Raw genomic sequence first — 19,309 nt, forward strand, 5'->3', positions numbered from 1 at the left:
TGGACTGCGGCGGCAAAATGCAAATACACCCAGGGAGCGCCAACGGTGGGTGACTAATACCCGCCGCTAAGCGCCCGTCAAGTCCGTTGTATGAACTTGGGGGTGGGAGGGGTGGGACTTCTGCATACCTTATGTTGAAACTTTGCACCTGCGTGCCTTGAGTGCATTTGGAATCTGGATTTGTTTCGCATAGCTGTTAGCAGAAAATGAACGGATTCATGCTTGTTTGCTAGCTTCGCGGGCTCCGTGTAAACTTCTGAAGAACGTTTGCACGCCGAATGGCCATTCTTGCCTTGATGTGATATTCTGAGGCCTCGCCCTGCGTTTATTCCAGCAATGCATCTGCGGCTAACCAGCTGCTGCCTGCGTGTTTTGTGGCGCGTTTTGCTAATTGGGAGTAATGCAAAAGCGGGGGAGTTTTGGGAGCGTAATTACGTGGTGACATTTGAAAATTCAATTAGTGGCGAAGGAAAGAAAGACAAAAACACGAAGTGCACACAAATGCATTGGCAAATGGTGATTTTTGTAGCGTTTCGCTTGGACAAAAGTAGTGCTTTGATTCTGCATTTTTATGCCAGATCTCTGATTCTCTCCCATATGTCGGCATTTATTTTTCGGGATGGCGTAGATTCTGGCTAGCAGCAAAGCCAAGCAAAGACTCCCAACCAAGTCTGCCCCCTACTGGTTGTACATCAATGAAATACGTTGGAACGTGATGTGCAACTCGTGAGTGCACCAAGGTGTCTGGAATATTTTTCAAAGTTTCATCAGGGACTTCACAAGCCATCTGCCCATCACAAGTTGCCACCTTTCAAAATGGACTTGTTTCGCACAGAATGTCCTCCACAGCTCCTCCCCCTTTTACCTCCTCCATGTCATCCTTCAGTTAGCTTTTATCATCATTCACCTCATCCTTTTTTTGTACATTCTCCTTCAGCTCCTCTAGCAAGTCTATCTTCTCCTCCTTTCCTATCCATCATCTCTCATTCCATTGCACGCTTTACCTCGTCGTCAATCTTTGTTCCTTGCTTATCCTCCTCTTCAATCTCTTCCTGCTCGTTTCACCTCCTTATCTATCTTTGTTTGCTCCTCCTGTCTCCTTCACCTCCTCTCCTCCACCACCTCCATATATCTTCATTGGCTCCTGCTAATCTTCTCATTTTGTTGCCCCTCCTCTGCTCTTATCGCCTTCCTCCTCATATCAATCTTCCTTTCCTCCTCCTTCTGCCCCCTCCCCGTTTTTTTTATCTCTCTCTCCTCTTCTCCCCCTTCACCGTCCTTTCTCTCCGTCTGGGTGATTTGTGCGAGTGTGAAAACTCCTTCTCGCCATCCTTCTCCTTTTTTATGAGCATCTCCCGCACGTCTTCACCTCCTTATCTATCTTTGTTTGCTCCTCCTGTCTCCTTCACCTCCTCTCCTCCACCACCTCCATATATCTTCATTGGCTCCTGCTAATCTTCTCATTTTGTTGCCCCTCCTCTGCTCTTATCGCCTTCCTCCTCATATCAATCTTCCTTTCCTCCTCCTTCTGCCCCCTCCCCGTTTTTTTTATCTCTCTCTCCTCTTCTCCCCCTTCACCGTCCTTTCTCTCCGTCTGGGTGATTTGTGCGAGTGTGAAAACTCCTTCTCGCCATCCTTCTCCTTTTTTATGAGCATCTCCCGCACGTCTTCTCTCCTCCTCGTGATTTGTGTCACTCTGTTCCAGGGCTGCGCAAACATTTTCGTCCAAGCAACACCGACAGAAAAATCTGAAGGCTGCAAAGAAATTCTTTGACTTTAATTGAGTCAATATGCTAAAGACGGTCCAACTCACAAATGTGGATTGTTATTTATGAATAGGCGGCGAGGTAAACATTTTGGAGCTAAATGTTGTCACTCTTTTAACCCCTCACTTTTTTCTCTTTTAACACCCAACCCTTTTTTTAAACATTTTCGGGCCTGTCAAGAAATAGATGGGGGTCTGCACGCGGGCCCCCAGCCTTTAGTTTGGACACCTTTGCTCTAGCGCTTGCTGCGATCGTGACACCGGCAGAAGAGGAAGAAGTCTGCAGCTGGTCACCCGTGCGAGGAAGGAGGAGGAAGAGTAGGAGGCGGCACTACGCAGGAGAGAGAGAGAGAGTGGGGGAGTGAGGCTGGAGAGAAAGTGCGAGCCGAGCCGAGTCACATCTGAGTGGAGGTAGAGCCAGCGTGCGCAGCGGCTCGGCTCCGTCAGCGCAAGCAACACAAATCCACGCCATCGGGACCTAATTGACGACTTGTTCAACAACGTCACGCACGCTCCATTCCTCCTCCTCATCCTCCTGCTCCTCCTTTCTTCTTCTTTCTCTCGGGGTCTTGTTGTCCTGCTCAGTCAACTTTGGGCGTCCTCGCCGGTGGCAACTTCTGTCACCTTTTTTTGGCGGGTGAGTGTGGCTGCTTCTTCTCTCTTTTTTGCACGCTCGCTGCATATTCAGCCTTTTTTCGTCCTCGTCGTGCATCATTAGTATTCTGCGCTCATTTGCTCTGCCTCCGCGGCGCCTTTTTTTTTTTTTTTTGCTGTCACTTGTCAATGCAGATGATGAGGGCGTGTGTAACTTTTTTAGAGTGTGTGCGTTTTACGTGGCTGCGTGGTGATGGATGTGCACCACGCGTGTCCCCGCAGCGGTTTTCTCGCACGCCGGGAGAGAGGACGTGACCCCCGCCCCCCCCCACCTCCGCCTCCCAATATAAGACAAAAGAAGAAGACTCCCCTTTCTCAACAGAAGAGATTATGATTGAATAATTTCTGACCTATTCTTAGAGCATCCAGATTTTGAGCAACTGAATGGAGTAGTGAAAAAAAGATACGCAACATAGGCGGGTCGTTTTATTAGGTACACCTTAGCCTGTTGATGAAGCAGTTGATAATGAAATGCGGGATTCATTCCATGACGATAATAATACACTGTGAAATGCATTCATTGAACGTTCGTATACTTTTGCTTTTCATTTTTCGCAAAGAAAATTGGATGATGAAGTCATGACCTAAAAGTGAGCGTTCTTATTTTGGGTATATTTTTGTTTTGCACCTGGAATGCAAGCGTGCCTAATGAAATGTCCCATGCCATTTGGAAATAACGCCAGCGTGATAAATATTATTACCATTCTCGCTGACTCGCTGTCCACAAAATTAGCCGCCGTGTTGTCCCGGCTGTCATTTGTCCCCCCTGCGGGCGGCGTGGCCAATCCAAAGCGGGGCAAAAGGGGCCGTCGCGAATCAAAGGCCGGGTGGCTTTGTGGCCCCAACCTCGGGCTCAGATGATGGCTCACGTCCTCCATCCGACCTCTCAAAAACGTCACCGCCACTTCGCTTTGGTTGGCCAATCCGCTCATTTTCTCAACTCCGGCCGAGGGGCCCTTGAGCAAGGCGTGGAAGGTCTCCGTTGACGTGGGGTGATGATCGGTGCTGGAGGAGTCCGTGAAACGGCAGCGAGTGTGCGATTGGTCGTCCGGCCCCGCGGCGCTCGCTGGTAATCCTGTTGTGGGACGGCTAAATAGGATTAGAACAACTGTGTGGAAGCCAAACAGCGGCGGGGGGGGCGGAGGGGGGGCTGCTTTATCTTGTATTTTCACTTCATTCGCGCTCATCACATTGACGCTGCCCCCCAACCCCCACTGACCGGCCTCCCGGGGGGAAATCCACATCAAGGTTATAATGTCCCCAAAACACAGTTTGAAAATGAATCGGAGGAAAAGGCAAATTTTAAACAGACTCCCACATTTTTAGGAATGTGTTTTTAAAAAGTAAAATAGCAGTAATATTTAGTCAAGAATACACATATCGTAATCAAATTGAATGCAACGAATGAAACATTTTTTGAAGTTTTCATTTGTCAATTGCCACCATCTGCTATGCGTGATTTGTCCAGCAGGGAGCAGCATAATGCACAACTGTTTGTCATTAGTGAAAGATGATAAAGAATATATGCCTTTGAGAGTGTGTTGTAGCACTGTTTGCGTTTAAAGATCTTGCGCTTAGCCCTTCAGTGGTGTTTTATACTGCGCGTTAGCATGAAGCTAGCGAAAGTCAAAATCGTGTGTGCAGTCTATGAACGTTCTGTTACTTGCGGAGAGGGTTTGCCTCGGCTGAGCCGGTCGGCGTGAGCCATGGTCCACCAGCGGAGTCTCGCTGCCCTGCACACACATCTGCTCCACTTTCGACTTCCCCCGTCCAAATGTCATTCTGAGACGGTGCAGCTTGGCAGGCAAGCACTCAGCGACTTGCACACCAGCACGCTCACAAGATTGACGATGTTGTGATATCATGCGCTCATGATACAGCAGATGATAAAATATGATCACACTCGTTATGGCGCACAGTAGGAGGACATTATCATGATGATGTCACGATAGAATATTATCACGCTGTGCACGACTTGTTATTTCGATATGCAGGTTATCATGATGTGATGTTCTCATGATTAGGATATCACCGAAAAGTCAAGAGAGCGTTTTGGTGAGCCAAGCGTAACGTCGCGTGCGAGCCAAGCTCTCTCGACGTCTCCTCTCACATGACCTCCCGCCGTTTACGTGGCATTTCTTGGCCGTAAGGAGGCTGGAGGACGAGCACGCATCGCCTAGCGACTCATACGCGGCTAACCGGCCGCCTTTGCGACAAGGCCGCTCGGTCCTGCTGGGATTCTTTCGTGTCAAGACACCACGACCTTCTTCACCTCCTCCTCCGCGTTTGAGGCATGCTGGGTAAACTGTCAGGCACGCGGCCCGGGCGTTAAGACAAAGGCCGGCGTGCCACCGAGCATCCGGCTTGAGGTCGCCTCTGATTTATTTTTAATCTGACCCACCCACGTGACTTGTTAGCGTGTCCATGATGACCTTGCTGGGGTGCAGCCAGATAATTGGGAGTCAGCTGACCGGCCTTTGTTGTTGCGCTCGTTAGCATGGAGGCCTTTGACGATCCTTTGTGACGCCGGGTCAAGGGCAGGCCCGTGAGACGTTTCGTCTGCCAAGGCGGTGGCAGGCCACCACGTTCACTAAACAAGATGCGTGCAGACCTTCGGAAAAGCCGAGAAAGTCTCCTTGATGAGCAATTTTACTTGGCAACATCCAAGTTTGGCCAACGTGTAAGCCTCGAGTCAAACCAATCCAATTGCTAGCAAATGTTCTGTTCAAGACCGTAGGATGACACTAAATTGCAAATCATCGAAAGATTTTGTCTTTTGTTGTGGGCGGAGCTTGTTGGCAAAGTTGGATGACTCGCCAAGTAACACAAAATTGTAACGGTTCCATCAAACGATCCTTTGTTGTTGCACCGTTCCGCAAATGCAGTGTAAAATCGATGGTTACAGCGCCCCCTCACTGTGACATCCTGCAAATGCATTTTCATACGCACTCAAACTTTGTAAAGGCAATTTACCATTTAAATGAAAAGTTGTTTTTGCACTCCAACTTGGCTTGCTGACCCAATTGCCTGTCTTTTGAGTTTCTATATGATTAGCGAGAGCATGTCATTACTGGTGCGCCAGTAATCACATTACAGGCGCGCCAGTAATCACATTACTTGCCGCGGTCACAGCGGCACTTTTGCTGACGTTTGCCGTTGTCTTTTTTGTCTTCTCTGCGCTCCGATAGGTGCCAATTATCGGACCCTGCCGCCGAGAAGCTTCTGGGCCACCGCTGACCCCGTTAGCCGCCTTTAATGTCAACTCCCCGGCGCCCGAGTGGAAGGAATTACCTCGCTTTTAGTCTCCAATCGAGAAAAAAACAGCAGAATGCCGAGCTTGACCGCACCGCGGTGAAACGAGCTCGGTGCTGTGAGGATAAAAACCCAGAGGGGGTTTGACATTTTAGCTTCCAACCCCCCCCCCTATTTTATTTATTTATTTATTTTGCTCCTCTTCTGGCCTGAGTGCGGTTTGGAGCAGCGCGGGGGGAGGAAGGCGGCAGGGGTGGCGCAGATGATGGCGCGGTGCTGCTCGGCCGTGCGCAGAGCCCCAGCTCTCCTGGCGCTCCTTGGCCTCCTGCTTTCCATCCAGGGAGCTTGCTCGGGGCCCGACGGGGGCGGCGGCTCAGGAGACCGGGACGAGTCAGGTGCAACCCCTCGAGGGGGCCCGCACAGACACAGACGCAGCTGGGTATGGAACCAGTTCTTCGTGCTGGAGGAGTTCACAGGAAACGAGCCGCTCTATGTGGGGAAGGTGAGTGACCCGCTTGGCTTTTTTTTTTTTCTCTTGAGTTTGCATTTTCCACCACAATTGTCCCAAATGTAGATGCGTTTGTTTCAGCAGTTTGTAGCACTCAGCTTTGAGTTGCTTGGGGCGGGCTCGCTCTTGAGCGCACGGTAACGCGGCTAATGTCGCAGAAACGACATATGTTGAAGCTCTCGTTGTAAAAGCTTGTCCTCAGGTAGCGGTGGCGCACGCAAGTGGAAGAAACTGCAAAGTGGAAGCAGCTGCAATGAATTCGGCCACATACTCCACACGCAAAAGCAAACTTCCAGAAGGTCCTTGTGTTGCCGTGGAGATAACCCGAACAACTCGCTAGCGCCTCAAAAAAAAAAAAAAAAAAAAAAAAGCAATATGGGAGCGTAATGAATGTAATGTCGTAACTCATGTGGCCTGGCCGTGTTTGTTGTGAATTCTAAAAATAAGGCCGTAACCCACCAAGAAAATAGCAGTACCGGATGTTTACTAGATAGGTGTGGAATATTTTGAGTTTTATTGATGCTATTAGTTCTGCTGAAGCGATAAACATAAGATAAAAAACTTGCCTGCCTTTGAATGCATATTAAACCTCGGCTTAAGTGCAAACGCACAATTTCCTGTGCGTGCCGTTACATTTATTATCGGATTCGCTTACAAATGAAAGAATTTGCAAAAACAAAACGGTCATCCTCTTTTTCCACCGTCATGGTCCGGATTTGACCTCGACCCGAAAATAAATTTTAGTGCTTTACATAGTTTGTTTTGGTAAGCATATTCAGATCGGAAATGAGTCGTTCGGTCCACTGAATCAAAACAAGTAGGTCCAAACAAGGAAGAAAGTGCACTTTTATAATCGTGACACACCGTCGGGTGTAACCATGATTGGCTTGCAGCACTGTTGCCCGTCGTTAGGACAAAACGGCCGTGCGCTGGCGTTCCAGATGGAGTCATCTCCGTGCCCCCCTGGAGTTGTCTGCTCTTTATGATCCAATTACTTTTCGCTCTTTCCGTTCATCTGCGGGCTGATTGGCGGCGCGCCGTCGCTGTTTTCTGGCAAAGCCATTCGGAACCGGATTAGCGGCTCCGATCCCGCGGGGAGCTAGGTGGCCGCTCGGTTGTCCTGTTCTTCTCCTCCATCCCGCAACATCTAGCGGGAAGCCTTCTGCTTGGACTTGGCGCCGCGGAACCACGCGAGTGACGCAGCACTCGAAGCTCAGAAGGCTGCGCGACGTGGCATTCTTTGAGTGTGTGTGTGTGGTTTTTTTTTTTTTTTTTTAAATTGTCAATAGCTTCTAATTGCAGTCTTTCAATGCGTCTTACTGGTTTGGTAAAAGTCGTCCCACCTTGTACGCTGCCGACGCCGCCACATGCTTACAAGGGCATTTGAAAATGACTTTTCTTTTCATATGACTAATAAAAAAAGAGGCTCATTGAAAGCCGAGGAAATTAAAAGGCTGCTCTTGCTCGTCCACTCTTTGAATGTCAGGAGAAAATAATTGGAGTGCACTAAACTGGAAAATTCGTCCGCGACGATCCACATTTGTCAAAATTGGAGGCTGACAAAGGTTGAAATTTTGTCGACGGCATCCAAAAAGTCGGAAAGGAGTTTTGTGCAGTCTTTTTTTGTTGCTTTACAAGAAATCAATAGACTGAGGTTCCCCGGCATGGTGAAGTTAGCACGTTGACATTTTCACATTCCTCCATTTTGGCCCGTGAGTGGTGTCTTTAAAGTTGGATTGTAAAAAGATGAGAGTTTCTGCTTTTTCATACATGACAGTTAGCGCTTGAATGTGACAAAGTGCAGCTCTGAGCCTCAGGCTGCGCTTCTTCATCTTTCTTTTCTGCCATCAACTGATGTATTATGTTAATTTTCCCGCCCATTGATCAAGGGAATGGATTTGAATGCGCATCCCTGGCGGGCGGGAGATTGCCGAACACAAATCGGAATAGCGAACGAACTCCTCTTAGCCGGAACACGCTTCTCAAGGGAACGCGGGCGGCGAGCATCTGTCCGCCGCCGCGGGGACAGACGCTTGTTCGCTCACACGTCTGCGACTGAAAGGTGGACTGAAAGGTCCCCTGCGGACGTCGACGACATGATCCCGAGCGGGAAACGCTCACACGGCGCATGCACGTGTTTCTCCGGCTTTGCTTGACTGAAGCGCCTGCGGAGCGCACCTGCTACCTGATGTGGTCGCAAAGTTGCCATCTTGTAGTTGTCGTAGATATCCTCTGCCATTTGCCAAAAGGGGAGGAGGCTATGAAAACATTTTCCTTTGCCGCTTCATCAATCAATTTTTTACGACGGATGATTATATTTACGGGAAAGCCCATAAATAAGTTTACGACGGTGAGTCACGCGCACTTTGCCACCCGGCAGCCGGACGCCGGTGACGCGCGCGATGCTAATGCCGCTTTGTTCGGCGGTCCTCATTATCATCGCCGCGGACGTCCGCTGTCGAAAAGGTCGGCGAGCGTGCGGCGGAGCAGCAAAGGTCACTTAACATAGCTGAGATGAGATGAGAGGAGGGAGGAGGAGGGCGATAATTCAGAAGGGTGGGAGGGACGTGCTCGTCAAGGTGCTGCAGAGAAGGGCCCAGAAGTCCGTTTCAATTAGGCCCAAATTTGTAGTAACACAAAATGGACCCTCCTCGAAGTTGAACAGGAAGTGACATTTGCCCCAAGCAGGAAGAGTCGCCCGTACGTGACGACACATGTCATGTGACGTCATTCTGTTGCGACTAGTTCCGAAGCGTTCTGCGAGTGTGCGAGTCTTCTTAAAGTGATGAAATATGAAACGAGGAAGAGGATGTGCATGGAATAGTATGATTCCAACTTTTGCGCCTGCCTCCTTTTATGTGCCTTTTTTTCATCTTCATTTTTTGTGGGTGGGTGAGGAGGGTGGGGGGAGGCCCGCTAGTGAACTGCTGATGTGTCGGATTTTCGTCATCCCCAACAGGTCTCGCTGCTGAATAATTCAAGAGCGGCCCGCTCGCTGCGGCAGCCCACCGTTATTGGTGTGCTGTGAATTCACGGAAAAAAAAAAAAAAAGTTTGTACTTGTAACTGCCGTGGATGGGAGGGGCGAGGTAAATTTGCAGCACTTTTGGCGAGCCTCCATTATACGACGGCGAGTATTCCTGATTTGGCGGGCAGCGGACGTAGTGATATACGGCCGAGGTGGCTTTTTTATGAAGCCGACGAGACCGATGAGCTAATTTCACATGCTTTTGTCTTTACAAGCCGGAGTCATATTCCATTTCATTCCCGCACAATCATCACCTCGTCAAGCTTCGCACGTAAAATGGCCGCTTGATTGTGATCAATGCAAAGTGGGCGGCAAAGTCGTCACTGATGATTCGGTGATTGTTGGGGCTAAGCGAGCACCGTCGAAGTATGTTTGGTAGCATAAGCGGCTCCTTAAAGCACGCTAACAACGGAATTGCAGAAAAAAAAAAGACGTGACGTTTGGAATGTTTGATAGCACTATGATAAGAAAATACAGCAACTCATTTTTCACATTTTTACTTAATTGGGTTCTTTCAAAACGTTCAAAGCAAATTTGTCTTAAATATGTTCCGCGTATTTGCATGATTAAACCATTAATTGCTGCATTTTTGAAAATGTTTAAGATAGCTCCAAGAATTTCAATTATTTTGTCGTAGTTTTAAAATTAATGGATTTAGTTTTTAACAAATACAAAAGTAAATGTTTTTGCATTACTAACGCATGATTAAAACATATTCATTAATACACAAAATGATTCCCATTTAGTGCTGCCTACTGCACTAATTCACCCGTAATTTATATTTTATGTAATTTCAAAAGAGTCATATGATTAAGTTATTAAATTGTATTACATAATTTGATCCTTTTTGAAACTTTTTTTTAATCTCCTTGTGTGGGCGAATGTACACAAGTGCACCCCAAAAGGATCATGAAGCTTGTGTTCCCAAACAAGTGTCAAGGGCGCAAAAAGTTAAAGCTGAAGCTTCAAGCTGCTTTAATTTTTTTTATTTTTTTGCAGCATTTTTGCCTGGAAGACACTGCGGGACGGTATCACCGAGTTAGTTGAATTTCTCATTCTAACTTGATTAGCTTGCCTAATCTGTTTTTAGGTCGGTGTGTAAACAAGTCCGAATCGCAGCTGTGCTCGAGTCACCTGGAGGCACGTCGTCCGGTGAAGGAGAGCCTAATATGCTCAAAGTGCGGAGGGGAGTGAGTCGGCATGAGCCTCCTCCTGCTGTAATTAAGTGCGGTCGTAATGAATGATGGCCACTAATCCTAAAAGTGGGCGGGGCTCCATTTCCAAGGGGAGTGGGAATGACCTACATGTGCGAGCGCCGACTTTGAACGTGAAGAAGCGCTGCGGCCGTCTCATTTCCATCCCCTCAAACATTGATGGAGTTGCGATGCGGTCCTCCTAGCCAAATGGCCGAGCGGACCATCTCGTCGACCGACTTCCGTGTCTTGATTTTCCCAGATGTAAATGGGATTTGCAAATTCATTTTATACACCAGCGTGGACGTCATGCAAGTCTAATGATCCGCTGAGCTTGCCATTCATCACAAGCCTGCCCAAAGGAAAAAAAAAATCGCATGATTTATTCGAATACTAATATTAATATTGAAAGCCCCCAGCAGCAATCAACAGGGCCTCGCGGTGGCTTTTTCGTCATCCATATTTTTTGTCATCCAACTTAAAAAAATAAATAATTTATACTACTATGCTTTCCCAAACGTTAGTAACGGAATCGAAATGAAAAGAATAGGAGTCCCACTTAGTCATTCAAAACTTGCTGTCTTTCTTGAGTTGGCCACCAGGGGGCAGTAGTGGGATCACGGCTGAAAATCTCATCAGAGCTCAGCTCAGCGAGCAGCCAATGTGGCCATTTTGCTTTTCTGGCCCTTCTTGATGACATCAATGCATTATTTCTCTTGCGAGAAAATCGTTTTGCATCGATGAACGCGCTCGTTCATCATAGTAGCCACGCCCGGTTTTGTATGCGATACGATTACCTTGGATTGTGTCAGCCAACAATGATAATGATGATTTCATGACGGGCTGGGAGACGTAGCAGCGTTTTATGATCTCTGGTAAAAAAAATATATATATAAAACATGCTTGTCGGCCCCATAAAGGGCTTCCCTGACGACGGGCGACTGCCAGATAAATGATGTTGCGCTATTCAGCCTCCATCTCATTCCATTTGGACTCTTTCTGCACTTCCAATGACTTTGACACAGCCAGGATGCAGTCATAAATTTGCAACTCTCACTGGGAGGGGGGAAAAAAAAAACAAAGCTGAGGGATTTCTGCAGAGATATCCGTGGAAGCGGGCCGGCTTTCAGTGGAGGAGATGAGTTCAGCGCGCGAATCAGAACAGTCCTGGCGGCCGGTTGACCAGCGAACTGCTCTAAATCAAATCCAGCACTGGAAGCATCGTGTACGCATCCAAAGTCTCCAAAGGCATGTTGCTCTTTAATTAATAAGGCGTTTCATTGTTTGAAGTCGTGGAGATGCTTGTAATCCCCTCGGATTTCACTTGATGCCGCGTTAAAAAAAAAAAAAAAAAGCCATCATGCTGCTGGTGTTTTTTTTTTGTTTTGTTTTTTCTTTGAGCTTTGAGTGTTGCGAGGCTTTCAATCAAGCTGGAGAAGTAAAACACGGCTTGAGTGGCAGGTTCAAGGATTTGTGTTGAGAGGAACAGGAAATAGATCAATTGAGAGATGCTGCTCGAATCGATACATAGATTCAGTTTGTTTGGTGCCGGCAGAGTTTTGAGTCGAAGCCGCCGCCGTGGTCAAGTGGAAAGCAATTGAAGCAATTAAGGCGTTCGACGTGCGTTGCCGTTTAAGTAGGAAAACAAAAATGCCACACGTGATCAATAGTTACATGAGGATGACATGGAACAGCAAATGGGAGCAGCCGGACTTCAATTGGGATTTTTTTTTTAATAAAATCCCGAGATGTAAAAGTGCCCATCGTAAAGTGACCTTGTGGCGACGCTCACCAAGTGGAAGAGGCTTGTGTCGTAAAGTCAGTCATCTGGCGCTTTGGGGGATTCGTCCAACTCTAGGGCCCTTTGTCAATTTTTAGCACCACGCTCAGTTTGGGAGTCCAGGTGGTCTCGCTCGGTACGCTGCTGTCGTTGGCTCTCGCAGCTCATAAAGCTCAATTAGCGGCGGCACCATCAGCTTCCACTCCATGTCTGTAAGATACTAAAGCTGTCATGAAGCCAAAGATGTCACAATGGAGACGGGGTAGCATTTTTTGGCTTCCAATCGCACTAAGCTAAGCGGCCTATGTCCAAGTTCCTCGCCTGGTTCTGCCCGCGTCCACCAAATGTAATCAGAATCCGGCGCTCAGCTGACGATGCTCCCCCACATTGATGAGTGAGAGGAGAATCTCAGGACGAGAAGCTTGTCGCCAAGACCGAGAAATCGCCCCGGCTGATAAAGTGGCCGCGGAGCCGCGACGCTCGCCTTCCTTATAATTAGCTGCTGGCGCTAATGCAGCTGGGTAAATAGTTTCAAGGGTCATTTGCGACTGTTTTATTTCCCGTGGCGGATGGGATCCACTTTACGTGGCAGTCAATCAATGCGAGTACATCAAATCAAGCGCCGTGCTCGCTTGCCAGGAGCTCCGAGGACACGCGCTCAGGCCACACACGCGCATATACCCGACCTAATACGCTGTGGTTGTATTTTGTCAAATGCTGTTCAAAATTAGTCACCATAATGAGGAAAAATGTGACATTATGAAAACGATGTCACGTAAATCTAATAATGAAGTGTAGCTGCGTTTTTTTTTTTGTGTCTAACAGAATGCAACCAGAGTGAGAGAAAAAAAAAAGTGCGAAATCCCCTCAAACAGGAACCTTCTGTTTTAAAAGCGAGCCGTTCGTTGCACGGTGACGCCACTTAGCATAGACCAGCCCCGGGCTTGAATATTACATGCTAATTCCTCTTGGAATATATTCCTCATTCTTTTTAAAATATAATGCATAATAGCTTCATTTGCATAATTGTTTTCTTCCAAATAGCTGTAAAATGCCATAAATGAAGCATTGTGATGATGTCATCCAATTTGATTTGGAAGCAAAGCAGAGTGCACTGCTTGCCTGCCACCAGCAGAGGCGCTGTTGAGCGGTGACTCCAAGCCCAGCTGTAGAAGAAGCACAACATGACATCAGGTCACGCTGTTGAGAAAATTGTTTGCCTCATCCTAAACGCCTCATCTCAGCCCTCGGTTGCCACGGTTACAAAACGTGTTGAGCATTAGACAAGATGGCCTCCTCTTAAACAAGCTGCCTCAGGTGTCCTTTTATGACCGCGCCCTCAAAACACTCTTTTGCCACAAGCAAGCGTGTCAAAATGGATCGGAAAAATGCCAAATAAGTTCTTGTTTGCATTTTTCTGAGACAGGGCCCGGCCCGTCCCGGCCACGGCAATTTGCAGCGACGGCATGACGGCAGACGCGTTATTTCACACCTGGGAGCGCTTTTCAAAAGTGCGAAATTGAAGACGTCTCCTTCCAAAGTCGTCGGGCCGCATCCGATATCTTCCCGGTTAAGCGTGATCCGAACCCGGTGAAAAGTCGCCGGATGTCACCGACGTCTATTAGCTGAAAAACGAGGCGCAAACGGAGTCGTCGGCATCTCCAATCCGAGCCGGCGCCGCTTTTGGATGCGATTGGAGTCGATGGGGCAGATGGATTGCGCTATTAAACGCCAGCGTCTGCCTGACCGGCTCACAGCAGCCACAAACATCAGCGCCCTCATCAGGAAACCTCTTCACGCTTCGCCCAGGACTTTGACTAAAGGCCACTTTTGATAAATGTCAGGCTCCAAACATTTTTTTTCCTTGCGCATCCTCTACACGATGGCGTTCCCGTGCTCGTCCGCCGCGCGGTTTGGCTCAGGGAGCCGAGCAGTAAACACCGGGTTGCTTTTCCCGGCGGTCATGACAATATTTACACGCAGCGCCACGGAGACCTGCCCTTTCTTTCCGAGTCCCACTTCAAAAAAAAAAAAAAAACCTGCAAGGACAGGGAACTGAATTACCCACAGTTAGATTCTATAGCTCAAAAAGAGGCCGTTCTGTCTTTTGATCACTTAACCGAGTCATCTCCCTGACCAGTCAATTGCCTAAAAAGATGCAGGAACAGGTTGACATACGGCGTCGTAAAATATTTCCCGGATACAAAGATTGGACAAAAACAACGTTGGGATTGGTTGTAAATCGTATTGATGCTAACGATAAATCTGCCGACGTGTATCCAACGCGTCCTAACGAGCCTAGCAGCGGGGCGTAAACCTCGCAGAACTCCTTCCGGCTCCCTAAGATGGCGGCCGTCCTCGAGTAACATGTCGCTAATCATGCGTGGCCGTCACCCGCCGCCCCGTGTCCTTGTCGGCCATCTTAATCTGTGGCTTCAGGCGTCCCGGCAAGGAGATTAGCGATGTCGCTCTCGTTAAACGAGAGGCCGGCCATGTTTATGAATCCAAATGTGTGTAGAGAGCCTGAGAGCGGTAAACAAGCAGATGCAATTATGCCAAGGAAATAGCAAAGAGACATCTTTGCCTCTTTTGAGAAGAAGAGGAAGAAAAAGATGAAGAAGGGTACTCAAGTGGCTGTTCCACTTCAACTCTTGAGACTGAGCTTTGTTCTCGACATCATACAGATGCACTAATGCAATGTTCATGTTTTTTTTTTTTTGGGCGAGCGTTCACCGAAACCGTTCCGGACATGGGCTTTTTTTGTTTTGCAAACGTCGTGGCACTTTGCTTTTAAGTTACACACGACAAAGACGAAGCTCATCAAAAAGTCGCTTTCAAGCTCACTCGAGTCAGAGCCGGCGCACTCGAGCGTGATTGCACCTGGAGGGCTCGGATGACTTGTGGCGCTTCAAGCTTGGCGCACCCCGGACGCCGCTGGACTTTTATAGCTCGGCGTCGCACCCGCAGCTTTACGGGCTACTTTGCGGTGGGCTAATTAGCCCGCCGGGGTCCATTCGAGTGGACGTTGGTGGTGTGCTTGTGCTTTGTGTTTGCTCTTAACAAGTGCAAGATGCTGATGTTGGCGGATGTGCGAAGTTAGAAAATGGATGAACAGGAAAAGCTGGCCGACGCTGAATGAGACGTTGTCTCATCTCACTCGGAGATGGACTTGAAGTCGCGTTGATAACCGGTTCTTGGCTGTTTTCGTTCTTCTTGCCTACCTGCCCGTCTTTCAAGCCAATTTCACTTCCACCTCACTATGAGTGAAAGCTTTCAAATAATTCAAAGTGCCTCAGCTCTGATTAGCGTCTGCCAAGAACCCTCCGCCCACTTTCCGACTAAGCTCGAGAGGCTTGGGAGTTTAATTATGGGGACTCTAATTAGTGTTATGAGTGCGGCGCGACCCCCCGTGCGATCTCATTGACCCCGAAGCATCTGCACGGGTGTCGTCGCCGCCGCCGCCATTGTCTATCAAGCGGCGCGTGTTGCCCTGAGGCTGAAGTCTCACGTTGGATGAAAAGTAGCTTTGCACGCAGAGAGCAAGGCCAACTAATTAGGCGGCGATAGAAACACCATGATGGATGACGCTTCGGCACAGAAAGGGAAATCTCCTTCATTTTACCTGCGCAGGAGCAATTTTAGGATATTTTATTGGGCTTTTTTTTTTTTACAAGACAATGCAGAGTGGCTGCAAGATGGATGGAGAGCGGTCGCAAAGCAGGGCGCGCTCGCCAATTTTGACTTTACGCTGCGGGTCGTGCAAATTGGACAGCAGAGGCAAAAAAAAAAAAAAACTGTGAAGGGCTTTGTCACATTCCCCTCGAGATCAAGACAGGAAGGAAAAAGGAAAAAATGGAGCGGCGCCGGAGAAGCTCCCTTCGGCGGCGTAATGGCTCCTCGGCCGCGACGCTCGCTTTTTCATCATACGCCGGCAAAATGGGATTGAGCAAAGTGTTTTTCAGCAGCGGCGGGCTGGCTCACCTTGACGGCTCACCTTCACAATGCAACAAAGTTGTCGCTGGTAAAATCAGCTGCAAATCACCAACCGTGTCATTAAGCCAGCGTTTCCCTCCGCCAGGCTCGCTTCTTCTTCCCCTACTTTTTTTGGCTACGCTCATCTTTGGGAAACAATAACAAGAAATCATTTGGAGTGCGTGTGAAGAAATTACATCTTAAAATCATACTTGGTATTATTAGTAGTATCTTAGATATTCTTTTTTTTTTATGTATTATTGTTCTCATCGTCATCATCTGCATCATCATCATCCAGGAAGTGCAACTCCTAATGATGCCGACGGCAATGACGAAGCTACTTGTCAGCAAGTGCAAGTGTGTCATCGTCTCAAATGACATTTTGTTGCGGTGCTTTTGTGGAGCGTGTTGGCAAGCGACAGCGCGCCTCGTAAATTGTCGTTATTGTGCCCCGCCGGAGGGGAAGATGTGTCAAATGCACACCTTGACCCCATTGGAGCACCTCTGACAAATCATATTATTTGCTAGCCGACGTGAGAGTGCGAGACAGAGTGTGTGTGTGTTTGTGTGTGTGTGAATTCACAAGATTGTAACTCTTTTATGAGCTCCAATCGTAGGTGGAAATATCTGGCCAGGCCCTCGGAAGGCCGATATTTATAGTTGTACTTCTTGCTCGCCAAAAGAAAGCACGCAAGGTTTACACTGGCTCTTGCTTAAAATCAACACTTCACTTTTGTGTATGTGTGTGTTGGGGGCCATTTGTAAATGTTGCAAATCATAGAGTAGCATTAGCGCGCTATCAAAGCTCCTCGCCTGCAGTTTTTGTCGGCTGTGACTCACAGCAAGTTGAAGCATGCACTTAGCCACCGACGGTAACATTCATTTCAGTTAGCTCCCGTCTACACGCTTGAAGTCCAAGAACGCTGACCGGCTGGCCTGGGCCGGGCCTCATTTATCACCTGTGAAATCAATGACGAGCTGCTAGCATCTTGAAAGCTAAAACGAGCGGTTGCCAACCAACAACGTCCCCCTCGTGTGTTTCTGCAGGTGACACCAAGCCACGCCGAAACGATACAACCGGCTTGTTATTGTTCACTTTTATTTCGACGTGTCCATCAGACGCTTGGCAGCCTCCGTCTGCCGCTGCGCATCAGGGGACGAAGCAAAAAAAAAAAAAGCCCACAATAAAATAGCGGCTTTGCATCTGACTGGCTTTTTTTCTGACAAAGGAGCTTTGATTCCCTCCTCCAGAACCATTTGAAAGGGATGCCTATTCCTGTCCCCCATTCATGTGCATCCCTGTGATGAGGGCGCACACACACACACACACACACACACGCATGAAATATCGGAATAAATACAAGAGCTTGCCCCGACTGCCACTTTGATTCAGTCTATTGATGTGGGAGCGGGCGAATGGTGGCCAAGTGGAGGGGCCATCAGTAGCTTTCTTCTCATCATCCAGCCACTTTATTAGGAACCCCCAAGGGGTCTCAACCCCCAGCACAAATGTCCGCCATTCAATATGCGGGTCTTCCCTCGGCAACTTTGGCCGCCGCATCACGTCTCATTGTTTCCGACCTCTTTGAATCGTGGCAGCAGCGGTCGGTGGAAATGCAAACCAGCTCGCCGCATTTTTGTCCGTCTTTGTTCACATCTACCTTCTCGTTGGCCAATTTGTAAACAGAAGCGATTCAAGCGGCGGCCCGCTTCCTGGCAGGAATCGAGTCCAATCTGTCAACAGCCCGAAAATATCCATTCCAATTCTATCCTCATGGAAAATGATTGAGAATGGATCAATAGGAGTACACTTCATTCATACTTAACTTAATCAGCATTATAATCATAAATAGTGAGACATAATGAGAGATTTAAAAAATAATAATAATCACACAAAGCAATTGATTTAATTTTACCAATCAACCAACTTTGGTTTTGATTATCGTGGAAAAATGGTGATAAATGGTGTCCATGCCGCCCCCAATGAATTTCCCTTGTCACATCTCCTGTGGCGACAAGTGGACGAGGTGAATGGACGCAAAGCGCCGACGTCCAAGACAGCTGCTCACATGGATTCTTTGTGTGACATCTCTTTTTTTTGTCCCCCCCTTCTTTTTTTGTAGCGCCGTCACACATCTCCCTCTCATCTCGGCCTCCTTTTTAATGATTCACCACTCGAAATTAATGAATGATGCCCGGCGGATTGAAACGTCTGCTCGGTTATTGATTTGCAAAGTAGAAAAATGAAAAAAAGGACCAATTAAATGAAGATGCAGACAGGAAATGATGTTTGGACTGAAATAGAAAGTGCAGAGCAGAATCAAATGGAGGGAAGGAATGTCAAGTCTTAGCAAGGTGCCCAACCTCCCCTCGCCAAAATGAAATGTTGACTTTGTTAAACACCCGAGCATGGAGCCACTCCAAAACGCCAAATGGCAAATCCGGCGCTTCCCAAACACGCCAGGTCTCGTCGCTAATGCATCGCAGTAATGGAAAACCTTTGGCGTCGAATCAAACTTGCAGCGGCGGCGCTTATTTCCCGTCATGTTGACATTCTTCCGATAGATTGAACGAGGGCTTCCGACAATAATCCGGCGCTAATGCAAAGAAAATGTTGACACATGCAGCCTGTCGCCACGCTATATGACAAACACAAACTTAATTAGACGCCGCTGCTCACAATAACGGCAAAAAAGTCATTTGACTCAAGCCAATTGTTCTTTTTCTCCGCCGTGATTGAAAAGCACAACAACCGAAAACATGATTGAGCTGTGATTTGCCAATACAATAATTCTTGTTGCCTTTTCCAGGCTGAATGTTGCGTATTCTTACGGTAGCGACTCGGCGAGTTAAGTTTTGTCTCGGGCCGATGCTGCCTTGAGACGCTCAACTCGCCCGTGTGTCAACGACTCATTTTACTTGCAAACAAAGCAACAAGCGCGTCACGGCACTTTTACGTTGAAGGACGCCATCTTTGTGTTGACAACCTATCGTTGGTTTCAAATCTTGCATGCTGCTTTGATGGCCACATTATCTTGAAGACTTGAATTAGTGTCATGCTACCATTTTTGGGGGGCTGGAGGAGCGCTTTTCATTTTTCTAATGGCCTGCTAATAAAAGCGAGCGGTGGGTCCAGATGACCTGAGCTGTCTTCCATT

General features: G+C 48.0%; 1 protein-coding gene across 2 annotated transcripts in view; it reads left to right on the forward strand.

Annotated features, from left to right (window-relative positions):
• The window catches only part of LOC148380995 (cadherin-7-like), a 61,136-nt gene that overhangs the window by 19,859 nt on the left and 21,968 nt on the right, over positions 1-19,309 (forward strand). Inside the window, exons 1-2 of one of the 2 annotated variants that reach the window (XM_088363769.1) lie at positions 815-2,402; positions 5,608-6,173. In XM_088363769.1, coding sequence (XP_088219895.1) covers positions 5,934-6,173 — 240 coding nt within the window. In that variant the 5' untranslated portion in view covers positions 815-2,402; positions 5,608-5,933. Of the gene's footprint in view, positions 1-814; positions 2,403-5,607; positions 6,174-19,309 lie in introns of those variants that run through there. The other variant, XM_088363768.1, reaches the window with a different exon arrangement.

This window comes from Syngnathus floridae, chromosome 20, assembly GCF_059516105.1.
Source record: "Syngnathus floridae isolate MCC-2025c chromosome 20, RoL_Sflo_1.0, whole genome shotgun sequence".
NCBI lineage: Eukaryota > Metazoa > Chordata > Actinopteri > Syngnathiformes > Syngnathidae > Syngnathus > Syngnathus floridae.